At 41.4% G+C, this 16,095-nt stretch overlaps 1 protein-coding gene across 2 annotated transcripts in view; it reads left to right on the top strand.

The window, feature by feature from the left end:
* The first annotated feature begins 337 nt into the window (after positions 1-337).
* LOC107548741 (plexin-D1) overlaps positions 338-16,095 on the top strand; it is an 80,239-nt gene continuing 64,481 nt past the window's right edge. For both annotated transcript variants that reach the window (XM_016229541.1, XM_016229542.1), the window contains exons 1-5: positions 338-1,821; positions 3,961-4,137; positions 13,986-14,117; positions 14,386-14,486; positions 15,850-15,979. In XM_016229541.1, the coding sequence (XP_016085027.1) occupies positions 598-1,821; positions 3,961-4,137; positions 13,986-14,117; positions 14,386-14,486; positions 15,850-15,979 (1,764 nt within the window). In that variant the 5' untranslated portion in view covers positions 338-597. The remainder of the gene's footprint in view (positions 1,822-3,960; positions 4,138-13,985; positions 14,118-14,385; positions 14,487-15,849; positions 15,980-16,095) is intronic.

The raw sequence follows: 16,095 nt of genomic DNA, 5'->3' as shown, positions 1-16,095 counted from the left end.
TTTGACACCCCAAACAAATATAATGCAGTTTTCTAGTGGATGATTTCTTGTTATTGAAAATGCATATTTTTTGTTGGTGCTCATAAACAGATTATAATTGTATGCTGTTCTAACGAGTACGGCAACCAGTGTATTCTTTAAAGTACATACTCATAAATATATGATAATCAGTTTAGTAGCCCGTTTTAAAATGTGTCATGCTGTTTCGCCGCTTTTTAGAATCAATAATGTAGTGAGCAAAAGCCTTTCTAGACCCCAGAAACTTTCTCTCATCCCGCTTCGTGAGAGCGTCACCGCCCCATCCAAACTCACTTCACTAGAAGGACTTTTCAAACGGGCTTAAGTTCTGCTGAACGCAGGCGTGTCGCGGGGAATTCTCTAAAGTAGCAGTAAAGTACCTAATATTAGCAACTTATATTTTTCTCGGCTGATTAGCGCACGTTACACGGCGAGGCAGCGGGTCTCTATAAGGAAGCGGAGGCTCGTCGTCACGTCATTCGGCAGGAAACGGTCTTTCCTCCCGGAGAGCTGCGCTCTTTTCCGCTGGCTCAATGCGCCTCTCCGTCCAGAACCCGCGGAAGCCAGCCAGAAGGAAAAATGCCTCCTTCTCCAGCGGACAGACGCTCTCTGCGGCTCTTAGCGGCGGCTCTCGCCGTGTTTCTAACGGCTCTCCAAGCGCGCACGGCCGGTGCGCTCCAGATCCAACAGGCGTTCGCGTCTCCCAGCCGCACCAATAACTTCGTGGTGGACGCGGTGTCGCGTCGCGTTTACCTGGCCGCGGTCAACACCCTGTACCAGCTGAACTCCACGCTCGCCAGGGAGGTGGAGACGCGCACGGGACCGGTGCTGGACAACCCGCTGTGCCACGCGCCGCAGCTGCCGCAGGCGACGTGCGAGCACCAGAAGACGCTCACCGACAACCACAACAAGCTGCTGACGCTGGACCGCACGCAGGGCGTGCTGCTGGCCTGCGGATCGGTGTTCCAGGGCTTCTGCGAGCTGCGCGCCATGGACGACGCGTCGCGGCTGGCCGTCAGGTTCCCGCAGGACGGCGCCACCGTGTTCCCCAGCATGCTCAACATCGCGGCCAACCACGAGAACGCGAGCACCGTGGGGCTCGTCTTCCGGAGTCACGGCGGCGCGGCGCGGCTGCTGGTGGCAGCGACCTACACGGGCATGGGGAGCGAGTATTTCCCCAAGAACCACAGCAAAGAGGACCTGCGCTTCGAGAACACGCCCGAGATCGCCATCCGCTCGCTGGACATCGCGGACCTCGGCCGGCTTTTCACCTACGACATAAACCCCTCCGAGGACAACGTGTTCAAGATCAAGCAGGAGGTCAAGCAGAAGAACAAGCTCAGCTTCGTGCACGCCTTCGTGCACAAGAGCTACTCGTACATCGCCATCAACAACGACGCGAACGCGGGTGTGAAGGAGAGCCAGCCCAACAGCATCCTGGCGCGCATCTGTCTGGACACGGACGCACCGCGCAGGTCCGCAGAGAGCCGCAAGCTCACCGAGTCCTACATCCAGATGGGCCTCCAGTGCGGCTCCAGCGGGAACATCTACAGCCGCCTGCTCTCCATCTACCCCGCGGACATCAGCAGCGGCGGCGCAGCGGGCGCGGAGCCCCATCTGTTCGGGGTGTTCGCCCAGGCGGGCGGCCGGGCGGCCGTGTGCGCCTTCCGTGTGCTGGAGGTGGAGGAGAGGATCCGCCAGGGCCGCCGCAACTGCTCCAGCGGGCCCAACAGCAACGTGCAGGTGCTGGACAGCGTCATCCAGGGCTCCGGGGCCGAGTGCGAGCATAAGGGGGCCATCAAGGTGAGAGCGCGCTACAGGAGCCTCCGTGATCATAACACAAAAATTCACACATGAGCAGTGCGTCTGCTCTGAAAACACGCTGAAGTCATGCTTTATACTTTAATGCACATTAACCAATGAGCATGATTACGAGTATAGTTTACGTGGAATATTTGCGCTTTTAAAAATTAATAATTAACAGGACCACTTCAAATTGTAAAAAACAAAACAAAAAAACCCTGTAAAATTAAAAGGGAGACTAGAAATAGCGGCCAATTCCAGCACATAAATTAAACCCTTCATTTCATAAGGATTTGAACGTAAATGCCATGACTGAATGGCCTTTAAATATCAAGGGTCAGTCAAAAAGTTGCAAAACTTAATAACTGCCCCAAAGGCCGTCAGGGACATCATGTGTTTCATTTACTTCACGTATGATACGGTTATTACCCGATCTCATGAATGTGCGTTTCAATGGCACGATTGTTCTATTTAGCACATTATTTACACGCAGAAACGGACTTTGGCGTGCATATGATACACAATTGGTAGGTTTAGGGGTGTGAGGTAGGTGCGTATTTTATGCACGCCAACAAAGTTCGTATCAAATGCACGCAAAAACTGCATATTATATGCACGTCAAACATGCGCGTATCGTATGCACGCCAAAGTCCGTTTCTGCGTATAAATAGCATGTAAAATAAAAATATACATATTTCGTGCTATTGATAGGCATTTTCATGAGACCGGGCTCATGCTCAGACTCTAGTGTGGAGTTTTCTAAAACCAGCTTCTGGTAATTTCTATCTGGGTTATAAACCCAACTCTACAAAATTACAGTCGCATTTAAATCGCAGCCAGCATTTTTCTGTTATCTTTAAAACACTGTCCACATTTATCAAGTAAAACTCAATTATTTTACATTTAGGAGGATATCATAATAAACCTAAAAGCTTTCATTAGTGCTTCATCTCAAATGTACGAAAACTTACTTTTGTTTAACATGTTCATGAAATAATGAGCTATGAATGATCACTAATAGAGTAAGACAGAAAAGAAAAAAAATAGAGTAAGACAGAGCTGCCAGAGTTAAATCTCTTTTAGTGTGCTGTGACACAGATATTAGTCTTCAATGTGAATGATTTCTGAAGTTGATGATGTGTAGAGCAGAATCGAAAGCTTGGCCCATCTACAGAACTGAATGTCTTTATGTTTTTTGTTAGTTAGTGAGTGAGTGTGTGATTGTATTACAGCCTCATGATATACTGTGAACTCAAGACTGCGGTTAAGATCAACATAATCCAGCTTTTTTAAATGTATGGCCGATCATACTGTACATGCACATCTGAGGTGAAGTCCATGTAATATGAAAAACCTTTATCATTTGCAGCAAACGGCCGTGAAGCAGCTTCTGGAGCAGCTCGTTTCTGAAAACATGCCGTTTTTATTATGTGAACATGAAGTTTTATAAGAAGCACATGCACGTCTGGTGTTTATTTAGTGTTGCTTTTGTGCTGTTGTCTTTGTTCTCATGTATCTCTTTTTACGTAACTGAGCCTTTCCCATAAGGCCACACTCAGGCCTCCTCGAGCCCTGCTTTCATTGCTCGTGCTCGAGTCTAATGACATCACAGCACAACTGGGTTTGGGTTATGAGCAGCGTAACACTGCTCTGCTCAGTGTGTCTGATAGATTGCAGTCTGCAGGAGCGCAAGAGGTCACGGCGCTCAGGGGGAGAAACTTGTGAGAAAACTCCTCCGCTGAATTCTTTCTCTCCTGTCACCCTGCCATGAACCTCTCGCTCTGCATGCGGGAAAACACACGTGCTTTAATGATGAACCCGTCGAATTCAACAATAGATTCATCAGCGTGTTAGAGGTTAAAGACAGCTGCATTCTTCATCAGTTCTGATCATTCTCAGGCTAATTGCTTATTAGTGGTGTTAGATACGGCAGGCACTGCTGTTGTTCGTTTTTAGGGTTTTGGATCTGAGTAACCCTTGACCCTCAGTAATCAGACCCGTCATGTGCGTCTGTGCTACAGGCGGCGCTGTTACTGTCTAAGCCACTTACGCAATGAACGGGTACAAACATCATAAAGAGCCATAGACATGAGAATATCAGAGTTAATGTCACTCACTTCCGTGCATTCTGTGTTCCAGCTTCAGGAGGAGCAGCTGAACTGTGGGGCCGCTCACCTGCAGCACCCGCTGGCCCTGAGGAGGCCCCTGAGGGCCCGACCCATCTATGAGGCCCCGGGCCTCAGCTCTATTGCCGTGGACAACGTCCACAACTGCACCGTCATGTTCCTGGGGACCAGCAGGGGCCGACTGCGAAAGGTGAGGTGCACATGTATAATTAGTGTTATACCAAACACCAGAAATGTGTGAAGCTACACACTCAGGTGGATCGTGTGAACACTAGACAGTGATTTCAAAGTCAAAAGTCAAGTCATAGTTTGTTTATAAAGCACTTTAAAAACAACAAGTGTTTACCAAAGTGCTGTACAAGTGTACTCAATTTAAAACAATAAACACATAAAAAGTCATGAGATCAAACCCTCAGCTGTACAGGAACACACTGCATCACCAGCTGATGGAAAGTCTCTGTTCAACCACAATAAACCTGCGGATTACCAATAGTAAGAATGATTGCAGCCTGTGATTGAGAGGCTGTCAGGAACGGTCTGAAATCTGTTGTTGAAGTCAGTGATGGTTTGATCTGCTTGGTAAAGTGGACATGAAACTAGGGATGCACCGATATGAAAATTTTGGCCGATACCGATAACCGATTATTCTTTATTTTTGAAAGCCGATAACCGATATGTTGGCCGATAAATCTATATCCAAATTGTTATATACTTTTTGAGAGCCTGATTACAAAAAAGGTCTCATCATTAAAAGCCACATCCCAAACACTTCAACATAAGCAGCCTAGTTTGAACGGTGTACTTTTTAAAATATTTTTACTCTCCCATTACCAAATTTAGTCATAAAAAAGTCTTACAAATAAATAAAATTATGCATAAATAATGCAAACAAGTCACTGGACATCATTACGTGTAAAGAATCAAAATGAATGCGCCATAGATCAATAAAACAGAATAGCCTCTGCACGGACAATAATTAAATGATTTTAATTACTAAACCATATTGTTGATGAAAATAATAAGAGAAAAATACAAGTGGTTGTTGTTATTAATAATGTATCAATGATTTTGAAAAAGTAACAAATTAATACCACTGTTTTAAATAGCAGCCGTTGAGCTGCGCGTGCTGAAGCTGAAGAGCTGAATGAACACGGTAAACTGAAGCGTTTTGCTGGCAGCTTATTTAACTCCAGGAAATGCATCCTGAGATTAATATTAATACAACATAAACATAATATTACAACTTATATATGTACAAAATGATGCAGTTATTGCATGCTATAGTCAGAATGTGTGATCCTGTTGTGGATGCGCTCTTCCCATAACAACGCGCTGAAACACAGCAACTAAACCCAAAGAATGCACAACGTTTTATTATAATAATGTTCTCATTAGAATGTTATATACACGACATTCCCAATCATAGTTATTAATGTTGTGCACTGCTGTTTGAGCTGCGTGTGCTGAGCTAAAGATGATCACCGGTAAACTGAAGCGCTCTTTTAACTTAACCAAACGCATTCTATATGAGATAAATCAGATATACATCAAATAAACACAATATTACAATGTACAATTGCACAAAAGGCTGCAAACGAACAGCGCGCATCTAAAGTGTCTCTGAAGGAAATAATGCATTATTTATCAGCTTTAAGATATCGGCCAAATTTTCTTATCAGGCCGATACCGATAACAGAAAAAATGAGCCGATATGGGCCGATACCGATATGGTGGCCGATATATCGTGCATCCCTACATGAAACAGAAGTTGCAATAACTGTTGTGATGGATATCTGAGTGAAATGGCTTGATTCTGTCCATTGGGATTGGATTGGATGGTTGTGGTTTGCTAACTGCTGTGATCTCGTGTGAGTGACAGGCTGCTGGAGGAATTATTGTCGAGTCATTGTGGATTATTGTCATATGATCAAAGATGGTCAAAGATGTTGTTGCACGAGGAGAAGTTAATGTTTTGATTAAAGATTATAAAGACACATTAATTAAAAAAAATATATGGATAATTCATTCACAAGAAAAAAAAGTTTTCCATTTTGATTTCATTGGGAACTTTAAGTCTGGCATCACACATCACCATTTCCAAGTCCAAATGCTGTATGAGATCCTAAAAGCACACAACAGACGGTGCTAATATACACTCACCGTGAACAGATAATAAAGCTAACACAAATACCTGAATAAAAACGTAATAAACTTGCCAAATAACTGCTTGGTAGTATACCATACTGATGCATCCCTAATACAGTATATACCAAACCAGAATGTATATATACCATATGAAGTCTCTTAAAGATGACAGCATGTGTATTTCATAAGTGCAGTGCCGTGATGAAATGAAGTGCTGTGAACACACACAGCACCCATGTTACAGCACATAGAAACACACCGCTTCAAATATTTGATCATATGCTCTTAAGGGTGTTTGCCCTGTACACAAACCCTGTGTAAAGCATTCCTGGTGGTCCAGGCCACATGTCCTGCTGCTGTCTGTCTTCTTTTGTGTGTGTGTGTGTGTATGTGTGTTTGTTGTGCTTCTGCACACAGAGGGTTGGTTGTAAAGGGCTTCCAGCCATATGAGATGCGCTCTGTTATCATGAGCCTCTTTCCCTCTTCAGGAACTAGTGTCCTTTCAGTGTCTGTTTACACAAAGCGCTCAGGTTTTGTGTCGAGGAGCTGTGTTCTCTTCAGGTGTGTTGTTCAGCGCTCTAGGTCCAGGTACACAGCAAATTTAAAAGAGTGAATTTAACTCCCTCAGAGTTAAAATTAGCACTTACCCAGAGTACATATGGGAACCACTGGTAAACTGTTAAATTAACATTATTAACACTCTGACAGTGTTAACTAACACACCAGAATGGATGATGAGAACACCAAAGTTGGTGTTCAAAGTTAACACTCATGGATTAACTGGTCAACACTGCACCAGTGTTCAGGTGAAAATATACAAAAAAATAAACCCACAAAACAATACACGTTTACATTTATTTATTTTATTGAAACGTTGTAAATCTTTTTCCCTGCACCAAAATTTCTTCACTTTCAATGTTTTCAATGCAAAAAAAATAAATGCAATTCAAAATGTCAATGTAAAGAACATGTTCTTACAACAATTAAACATCATAATGTCAAAGCAAATCTGTGCAAAGACACAAAAAACATATTCTTATTTGGTCCATATGTACTCTTAATGTCATAAGGTTTATAATGCTGACATTTATCAGGTTAAACAACAGCATTCCATTCATTACCATAAACGCTGAATGCATGTTGATGCTCACTAATCAAAGTCTGTGCTGGTGTTTGAACCTCCTTGGAGAGTCTCATCAGCACGACGAGATACGTTTCTCTGCAGTTTTCAGCCAAGCAAGATATCCACTCCTATTTGCAACATCACAAAACTGTCCCTGTAAAATTAAAAAAAAATTAATAATAATAAATTAATTAATTAATAAAAATATTTTAAAAAAGAAAAACAGGATAATTTCACATTCATTTATCAAAACTATTATCAGGTATAATGACAGAGACAAGTATGAATTGCAATACAAGAATAGTTCCCCCAAAACTGAAAATTCTGTCATTTATTTATCCTCATGTGGTTCCAAACTTGTATGACCTTCTGTCTTCTGAGGAATACAAAAAGTTATATTTTGAATAATCTACATAAGAAATACATGGGACCACTCTGAGACATTTGCATCTTTTTTAAAAGCTTGATATTGATTGGCATATACTGACATTATAAGGACAAGCAGGTCCGAAAATGAAAAAAGGACATACAGTGGGTACGGAAAGTATTCAGACCCCCTTAAATTTTTCACTCTTTGTTATATTGCAGCCATTTGCTAGAATCATTTAAGTTAATTTTTTTTCCTCATTAATGTACACACAGCACCCCATATTGACAGAAAAACACAGCATTGTTGACATTTTTGCGGATTTATTAAAAAAGAAAAACTGAAATATCACATGGTCCTAAGTATTCAGACCCTTTGCTCAGTATTTAGTAGAAGCACCCTTTTGATCTAATACAGCCATGAGTCTTTTTGGGAAAGATGCAACAAGTTTTTCACACCTGGATTTGGGAATCCTCTGCCATTCCAATATTGTTAAGAGTGAAAATTTTAAGGGGGTCTGAATACTTTCCGTACCCACTGTACATCATTAGAACAACACAAGGGTGAGTAAATGATGACTTAAAGGGTTAGCTCACCCAAAAATTAAAACTACCCCATGATTTACTCGCCCTCAAGGCATCCTAGGTGTATATGACTTTCTTCTTTCAGATGAGTCCAATCAGAGTTATATTAAAAATGTCCTGGCTCTTCAAAGCTCTATCATTGCAGTGGCCGGGTGTTTCTGTTCAACAGTCCAAAAGAAGTGCAATAAAGTGCATCCATCCATAATAAAACATTTCTCTATCTCTAAACGTTGTATGTGGAAGCCCTTCCGGGCGGATGACGTAGGATGTCAGCGAAGCGCATGCGCCGGAGAGAAGTGACGAATGCGGAAGAGCAGAGGAGAGAGCAAAACAAACTATTCATGAATTAGAAGTACAAAACAAGGATTTGTAAAGAGAAATGTCGGAGGATTTCAGATTTTCAGCCAAGAGTAGACTGGAGACTTTGCCAAAGTAAGGTAAATTTGCTTGCTTTGCTCCTGTAAACAAACGTTGGTTCTTGCTAGACTAGCATATTCTCACTGGAGCTAATGCTACGCCAAAGTCCTACGTCATCCGCCCGGAACGGCTTGCGCACACGACAGTTAGCGCAAGCTAGAGGAGTTTAATCATGGGATAATTTTAATTTTTGGGTGAACTAACCCTTTTATTTTCATTTTTAGGTGAACTATACTTTCGGTGTTTTTCTTGTTAAAACCAACTTCCCTGTCTGCTCCGCATCGTGTGTGAAAGGAAATATCACTCTGAGAAAAAGGTTTAGGCGTGTACACTACATAAATATCACTATAAATCAATATTATGTTATAAAATACATATTTTAAATTAGATAAAAACACTTAATTTCGGATTTTCCCTTTTAGAAAAAAAAAAGTCCTAGTCTGTTCCGCATCGCGAGTGAAAGGAAATGTCTTTGAGAAAAGTTTAGGTGTACACAGCACATAAATATCGTTATAAAACGATATGATATTACAAAACACATTTTGTTAGTAAGACAAAACACTTTATTTTGCTGTTTTCCATCCTTATACGCTCTGCATCACGAGCAAAGAAAATGGCGTCTGTGAAAAATATTTCAGTGTCTAATAACACTCAACAGTGTTAATAAGGTTTACTCTCCGTTTTTACACCGGCCAGAGGGTGCTGTTTACACCAGCTAGTGTTAATCCTTTAAAATTCAACACCACAACTTTAACTCTTTACTCTGAAAGTCCTTAAAGGGGTCATATGATGCGATTTCAAGTTTTCCTTTCTCTTTGGAGTGTTACAAGCTGTTCATGAATGGATAAGATCCCTAAAGTTGCAAAGACTAAAGTCTCAAATCCAAAGAGATATTCTTTATAAAAGTTCAGAGTCAGCCACGCCTACCTAAAACGGCTCGTTCTAACACGCCCCCACATGTCTACATCACTATGTGGGAAGATTTGCATAACGCCGCCCAAATGTTCACGCAAAGAAAGAAGGCGTAACTTTATTGTTGCTGCCGCAATGTCAGGGAGATGCTGTGTGTTTCGTTGTGAAAGTGCAACTACTTCGTTTGGTCTTCCTAAAGAGGACACGACTAGAAATCAGTGGTTAAGTTGTATTTACAACACTGTTCCAGAACACTTCAACCCAAATATTCAGATGTGTGCAGCACATTTTATGGAGGACTGTTTCCTGATCCTGGGAGAGTACACTACAATGCCGGCTGTTCTGACTCACAGCCTGTAAGTACGTTTTCATATTTAAAGGATTTTCCACTGACGATTCAAACGCTTGGGCAGTGTAGAGTAGCACTTGTTGTTTGTCATTTCTCCGATCACAAATGCAGACATGGTTTTATGTTGCGGCGCGATACGCAACGCAACGCGTAAAAAGACCATATAAGTCATTATAATCAGTAATTATATCCCCACTGGATGCAACGAATGCCTCGTTTATAATGGGTTTTCATGTTTTTGTCTCATCGCTCCGGCCGGACAGGGCATCATCACAGTATGGTGAGGGGCGTAATATTTCCGTCTCATGCTTGAGGTATTCGGCCAATCACAACGCACTGGATAGCTGGCCAATCAGAGCACAGCTCGCTTTTCAGACCGATGAGCTTTGTAAAAATCAACGAGTTTCAGAAAGGTGGGGCATAGAGGAGAAACGATAATGTACAGTATGTGGAAAATAATGTGTTTTTTTAACTTTAAACCGCATAAACACATTTCATTACACCAAATACACAAAATAATGTTCTTTTTAGCAGCATCATATGACCCCTTTAACACTGGGATTTTACTGTGTAGTTCCTGTAGTAAATCAGCTGTGGCTCCACTATGGGTTTCTGGACATGTTAACTTGTAATTACTATGCTAATTATAGTTATTCAGTTCCATAGTATATATGACCCTGGAGCACAAAACCAGTCATAAGGGTCAATTTTTTGAAATTGGGATTTATACATTATTATGATAGGACAATATTTGACAGATACAACTATTTGAAAATCTGGAATCTGAGGGTGCAAAAAAATTCAATATTGAGAAAATTGCCTTTAAAGTTGTCCAAATGAAGTTCTTAGCAATGCATATTACTAATCAAAAATGAATCCTCTACCACTGTCCTTTACCTTTCTGCTTTTTAATGTTGTCATTAAAGCATTATTTAGTGTGTTCATGGCTGCTGAATTCAGTTGTAGGGACGTTTGCTCCTCACACTGTAGGAGAAACATGAGCCACACAGTTACTCACACTGGCTAAAGATTATTCATGTGCACACGGCCTTAGAAAACATCTGCGAGCCTCAACCGTCTGAACAAAGGAGCTGTGATTAGGGCCAGATTCCAGGAAGGTGTGTCAGTCGCTCAGATCCAGCTCTTTGAGAGTGTTTCATTCACACAGATAAGATGTATCTGGCTGCGGGGGTCTCGTGCGAAGAGCTCAGAAAAGGCTTTTTGTTTCCCTGCCAAAACACAGGGACGGCGTCTGCTCACACGTGTGTGTGTGTGTGTATGTGTGTGTGTGTGTGTGTTTGAGAGAGTGTAAACTAACACACCTACATCAAATCTACACAGATGTGTCTCTAGAGTTGTACTGATGGTCTCAGGCAGTAATAACATGTTATTTATGCTGGTATAAACTGTGCTCATACAGTTTATAGTTTTATATTGTATTGTTAATGATATATTGTTATTGTTACACTATTGTTACGCCATGTAATGTCAAGGTACAGTAATATCATGGTGCGTTCTGGTAGTTTTACATGTTTATTTATTGTATTTCTAAGGTGTGGTTATGACCGAAGCCAGCGGTCTGTTGAACACTGAACAAAGCTGCACTCTCCCGTCACAGACACACTGTAATGTCTCAGACAGCGCTCTGCAGCTTCTGAGCTTGTGAACTCAGTGATAATGTGGGTATGTGCATCCCTGACTGTGGTTTGTGTCTAAGTACTGCTTACATGACTGTTTAAAGTGCTCATATTCTACATTTTATTCATATTCCAGCATTTCATTTTTTTTTTTCTGTGAAGTCCACTTAAGATGTGAGTCAGGGTTTCTTGCTTTTATGATCAAGTTCCAGTTGTACCTTTAAGACTTCTCTAGATTGGCTGACTGCCACATACTGATGTGCTTCAAATGTTCAGTGAAGAGCTGCTGATGTGTCAATGCTAATGATGATTTCTGTTTTGTTTCAGTAAACAGTCTGAGTGAAATTTAGAGGGAGTTTATGAATGCAAACAGTAGTCTTTCCATTTTCCTTTATATTAACCCTTTTGAGTGTGTGTGTGTCATGCGGGTGGTTCGATGCTGCTGCTGATGGTTTCAGGAGTGTGTGTAATGTGATTTGGGACGGTGAGATAAGCTTATTTAGGGATCTGTGTTAGTAGAGTCTAATTCAATTAGAGCTCAACCTCTGCTTATCCGTCTGTCCTTCCTTCCGTCTGTCTGTCTGTTTATCTGTTCATACAGTACTAGCACTTACATTCATGCTTGCGGCAGCTGCACTGTACAGAATAAAGTAAGCTTTGTTTTAACTTCCACTGGCCTTTTAGTTTGGACACACACACACACACACACACACACACACAGTGTGTTAGGCTACATCGACATTATTCTGGTTAAATGGTCTTCTGAAATGAGGAGGCAAAGTAAAAAAATTTTTTTTTTTCATCAAATGTAAATTCATGTTCCAGTCAGTTAATTATCAATCAGTTAAAGTATGAATCTCGGTTAGTGTTTTTAAACATTTTACTTTTATTCTAAAATAACAGTAACAATTTAAACAATATTTTAATATTTTATTTGTGAATTTATGTTAATCTATTCTTCTTGATAGTTAAGTTCTAACTATTTTTGAATGTTTCGGATCATCAGTTATCAAAGCTCTGTAAATATTGGTCACAGACACGGAGATTTACCTTAAATTTCAGCGAGCTGATTACTCACTACAACTCCCACAGATCATGTTTTCAGGTCAAGTCTTATTTTGACGAGACAGAGTGGTTATATCTAAGTGTGTGAGTTGTTTACTTACTTTTTAAATTAGTCTTCCCATTAACGCTATTATATTGTCCATTCAAACGGATTCAATAATGTGCATGAACACAAGAGGTGGGATTTATCGCATGAACCAATCATAGCCGATCATAACCAGTCATATCCAATCATATTGCGATGGAGACATTGCATCCTGCCACGTGACTTTCCACCATTCATTCTCCGTTACCCCCCACTTAACCCAGCACAGGCTTGAGGGGGTCTGTTCAAACTCAATGGGCCGAGGGGAGGCACGACAGACGCAGACTCCTGCTGTAGCTTTACCAATTTAGAAAAAAACTGTAATTTATACACTTTTTAATGTTATATTTTGTAATATGGCGTTACTTTATTTTTTTACTTCAAAATCCAAAGAAACTTTTCTCATCCAATTTTTATGAGGAGACACTTTATGAGGAAACACCCTGGGTGCAGATGGTTTAAGCAGTTTCAGACATGTCAGTGTGGATGAGCAACTTTTGCAAATGCTTAAAAACACTATGTGTAGAACATTATTAAAACAAAACTATGATATGATATGATATGAAATCATGGACAAACACACGAACACACTCTTCATTCACTCCTCTCATAACTCTGTCCCTGATGGCCATTCCTTACATAGAATAACTGAAATATGTAGATTTTGTCTCAAAGGCCAGGTGTTGATTTTTAAAATGCATAAAAGCCCATTTCAGCACCTGTGCTGGATGCTGTTGCGCTTTGAGCTGAAAACATACTCAAACTCTGTCCATTGTTTCATCCATCCAGACAGACAGTTGTTGAGAGCAGTCGAGGTGAATGCAGTGTGTGTGTGTGTGTGTGTGTGTGTGTGTGTGTGTGTGTGTGTGTGTCTGAACTGATGAAACTTGTCTACATTTGCAATTAGCACTTTGTCTCCGAAGGTTGATTTTGGCGATGATGAGAAATGTTTCACACCCACCGACTGTTCTCCTGCTCTTTTCTCAACATTCAGAAGATGCTAATTATGGTGAATTATGATACCATGTTATTATCACACTCTTCCTCTCATCTGCTGCCTCCTCATTTAAAGCTAGGTGTCATGGAGAGGCAGTGAGGAAGAACAGATCGCTCTGAGATAGAAACAGCACTTTGAGATACAGTCGTGATAAACCTTAGACAGCAGCAGAAGCACATGTGACGGTCACGTGACTTCATGCAGTCCAGTCATCATCATCATGGAAATAAAACTTTTTAGTTCAGTTAGTGTACTGTTGTAATGTGCCTGTCAGTCCAAGAGAAAGCTGCGGCCCGTTGGAAGTGGAGAGTCATGTGGTGTGTAATTGCATGTGTTGAATCATGTGTTTCTCTACAGCTGTCTCTGCTGGCTAACCTGTCCGTGGCTAATCAGTGGTCACTAAAACTCGCCTCTAATGAACCTGTTCACCACATCATGACCTTTGACCCCAGCGACCACAACTACCTGTACCTGATGACCACACACAACGTGAGTACTGCGACCTGCAAGAACTGAATGCAAACATAAATAATATCACTCAGAAACTGTGATCCATCAGTTCATTACATTCTAAGGGTATTTTAAGCCGTGTGATCAGACGCTCTGTTTATCACGTTCAGCCACGAGTGAGTTTGGCATGTGAGAGCGCTGTGTGAATAATCATACTCACTGATGGAGCTGTGAAACTCAGCATATGACTGTGTGTTAGTCTGATGCTCACGAGTGCTTGTGTGTGTGTGTGTGTGTGTGTGCTCAGCTCCTGCGTGTTCAGGTGTCTGCATGTGGACAGTACAGCTCCTGCAGTGAGTGTGTGAGCGCCGGCGATGCCCACTGCGGCTGGTGCACACTGGAGAGAAGGTAAAGCACTCGCTCTCGTCACTCACGCTGCAAACAGACAAATAAAGCAATGATTTTCCTGGATCATGTCTTAATTAGCAGAATATATGGTACTCATATGGTACTCTTTCATCATTGTTGAGCTCTCAAGCATCCATCTCCATTCACTTTCACTGTGTGGAAAACATTTTCATGTTTGAGGGCAGAAAGAAAGTCAAAGGTTTTTGGAGAAGCGGCCCTTTAATGGCACGTGTGGAATTTGTCAAGCTGCATGTTTCAGAGCTCGAGATGTTTTGGGCTGGATTTCCTGTGGAGTTTATCTTTATTCAAGGGTTTTCCTGAATGTCTGGAATTGAAATCAAAAGTCACTGAGTGAAAGGCTCAGACGTTCTCTGCTTCACTCAGTTCTCACATCTATATGTGCTAATATTGCTCTCATGATAGTGGCTCTTTCAAACTGCACTGAGAGACTTTTCATCCCGTCTGTGCGAGAGAGAGTCTGCATACATGATGAGGCCAATACTCTATTTTATTGTAAATGCATTTTATTAAATAAAAGTTTCTGTTGTAATTTGTATTTGATTAGTCAGCCTAACTAATTGGACAATTGGATTACAGTTGAAGGATTTCACATCCATTCAACAAAAACCAAAAGAACTGTTCAGTCTGGTGAATCTGGATGTTTCTCTAATGTCATTGCGGTCTCTTTAAGCTGCTCTTGTATCTTACTGTCATCTCTGATTCTCTGTTTTCTCCGGCTGAGGGGCTAACAGTCCCCATTATAAAAGGAGAGGAGCTCAGTTAATGCTGTTTTAAATGCGTGATCAGTGGGTCTTTAGGAGCAAAAGGTGTCAATAATGCTGTTCCTTACATCATATATATATGATGATTTCATTCAAAGTGTCTTAGACTGCACCATGGTGAGCGGTTCATTCTGTGGATATTGAAACCATGACACCTTTACTGCTGTTTATGATTTATGGATTATAATTACAGACGGAGCATGAAATCTTTGACTGAAAAAGCTTCTAAAATATTTTAGAATAATTTCATATGCTTATTTTTACTAATTTTTGTTAACATACAGCATACTGCTTGTATTGCTTTTAACATGCAACAAACAGAATATGATGTATTTTTTTTTATTAATGAATAATACGATATATGAAAATAATAATTGTAAAATGTGTGAAATCTTGTGTATACACTGATCAGAGTTCACCAAAGCTAAACTAACAGAAGCCTGAGCCTGTGTTTCTCCTGTGTTCACATGCACATGATTGGATAGTTTAGTGCTTTCTGTCTTGAGCGGTGAAGTGTGCAGTGCAGGGACAAGAATGTGTGTGTGTGTGAGTGTGTGTTTGATGTGTGTGTTGTTCCACAGGTGCTCGGTCCAGAAGAACTGCTCCAGCGGGACTCTGGGCCGCTCGTGGATCAGCACAGGGGACGGAGCCCAGCAGTGTCCCTCCATGACCATCACACCCTCAGAGATCAGCCGCTCCGCTCACATGAGGGTACAACACACACACACACACACACACATTGATACACACACACACATACTCACACACACACACACACACACACACATTGATACACACACACATACTCACATACTCACACACACACA

This window comes from Sinocyclocheilus grahami, unplaced genomic scaffold, assembly GCF_001515645.1.
Source record: "Sinocyclocheilus grahami isolate Dianchi unplaced genomic scaffold, SAMN03320097.WGS_v1.1 scaffold354.1, whole genome shotgun sequence".
Lineage (NCBI taxonomy): Eukaryota > Metazoa > Chordata > Actinopteri > Cypriniformes > Cyprinidae > Sinocyclocheilus > Sinocyclocheilus grahami.
The sequence above is the reverse complement of the archived record's forward strand: the minus strand, read 5'-3'. Positions and strand labels throughout refer to the sequence as shown.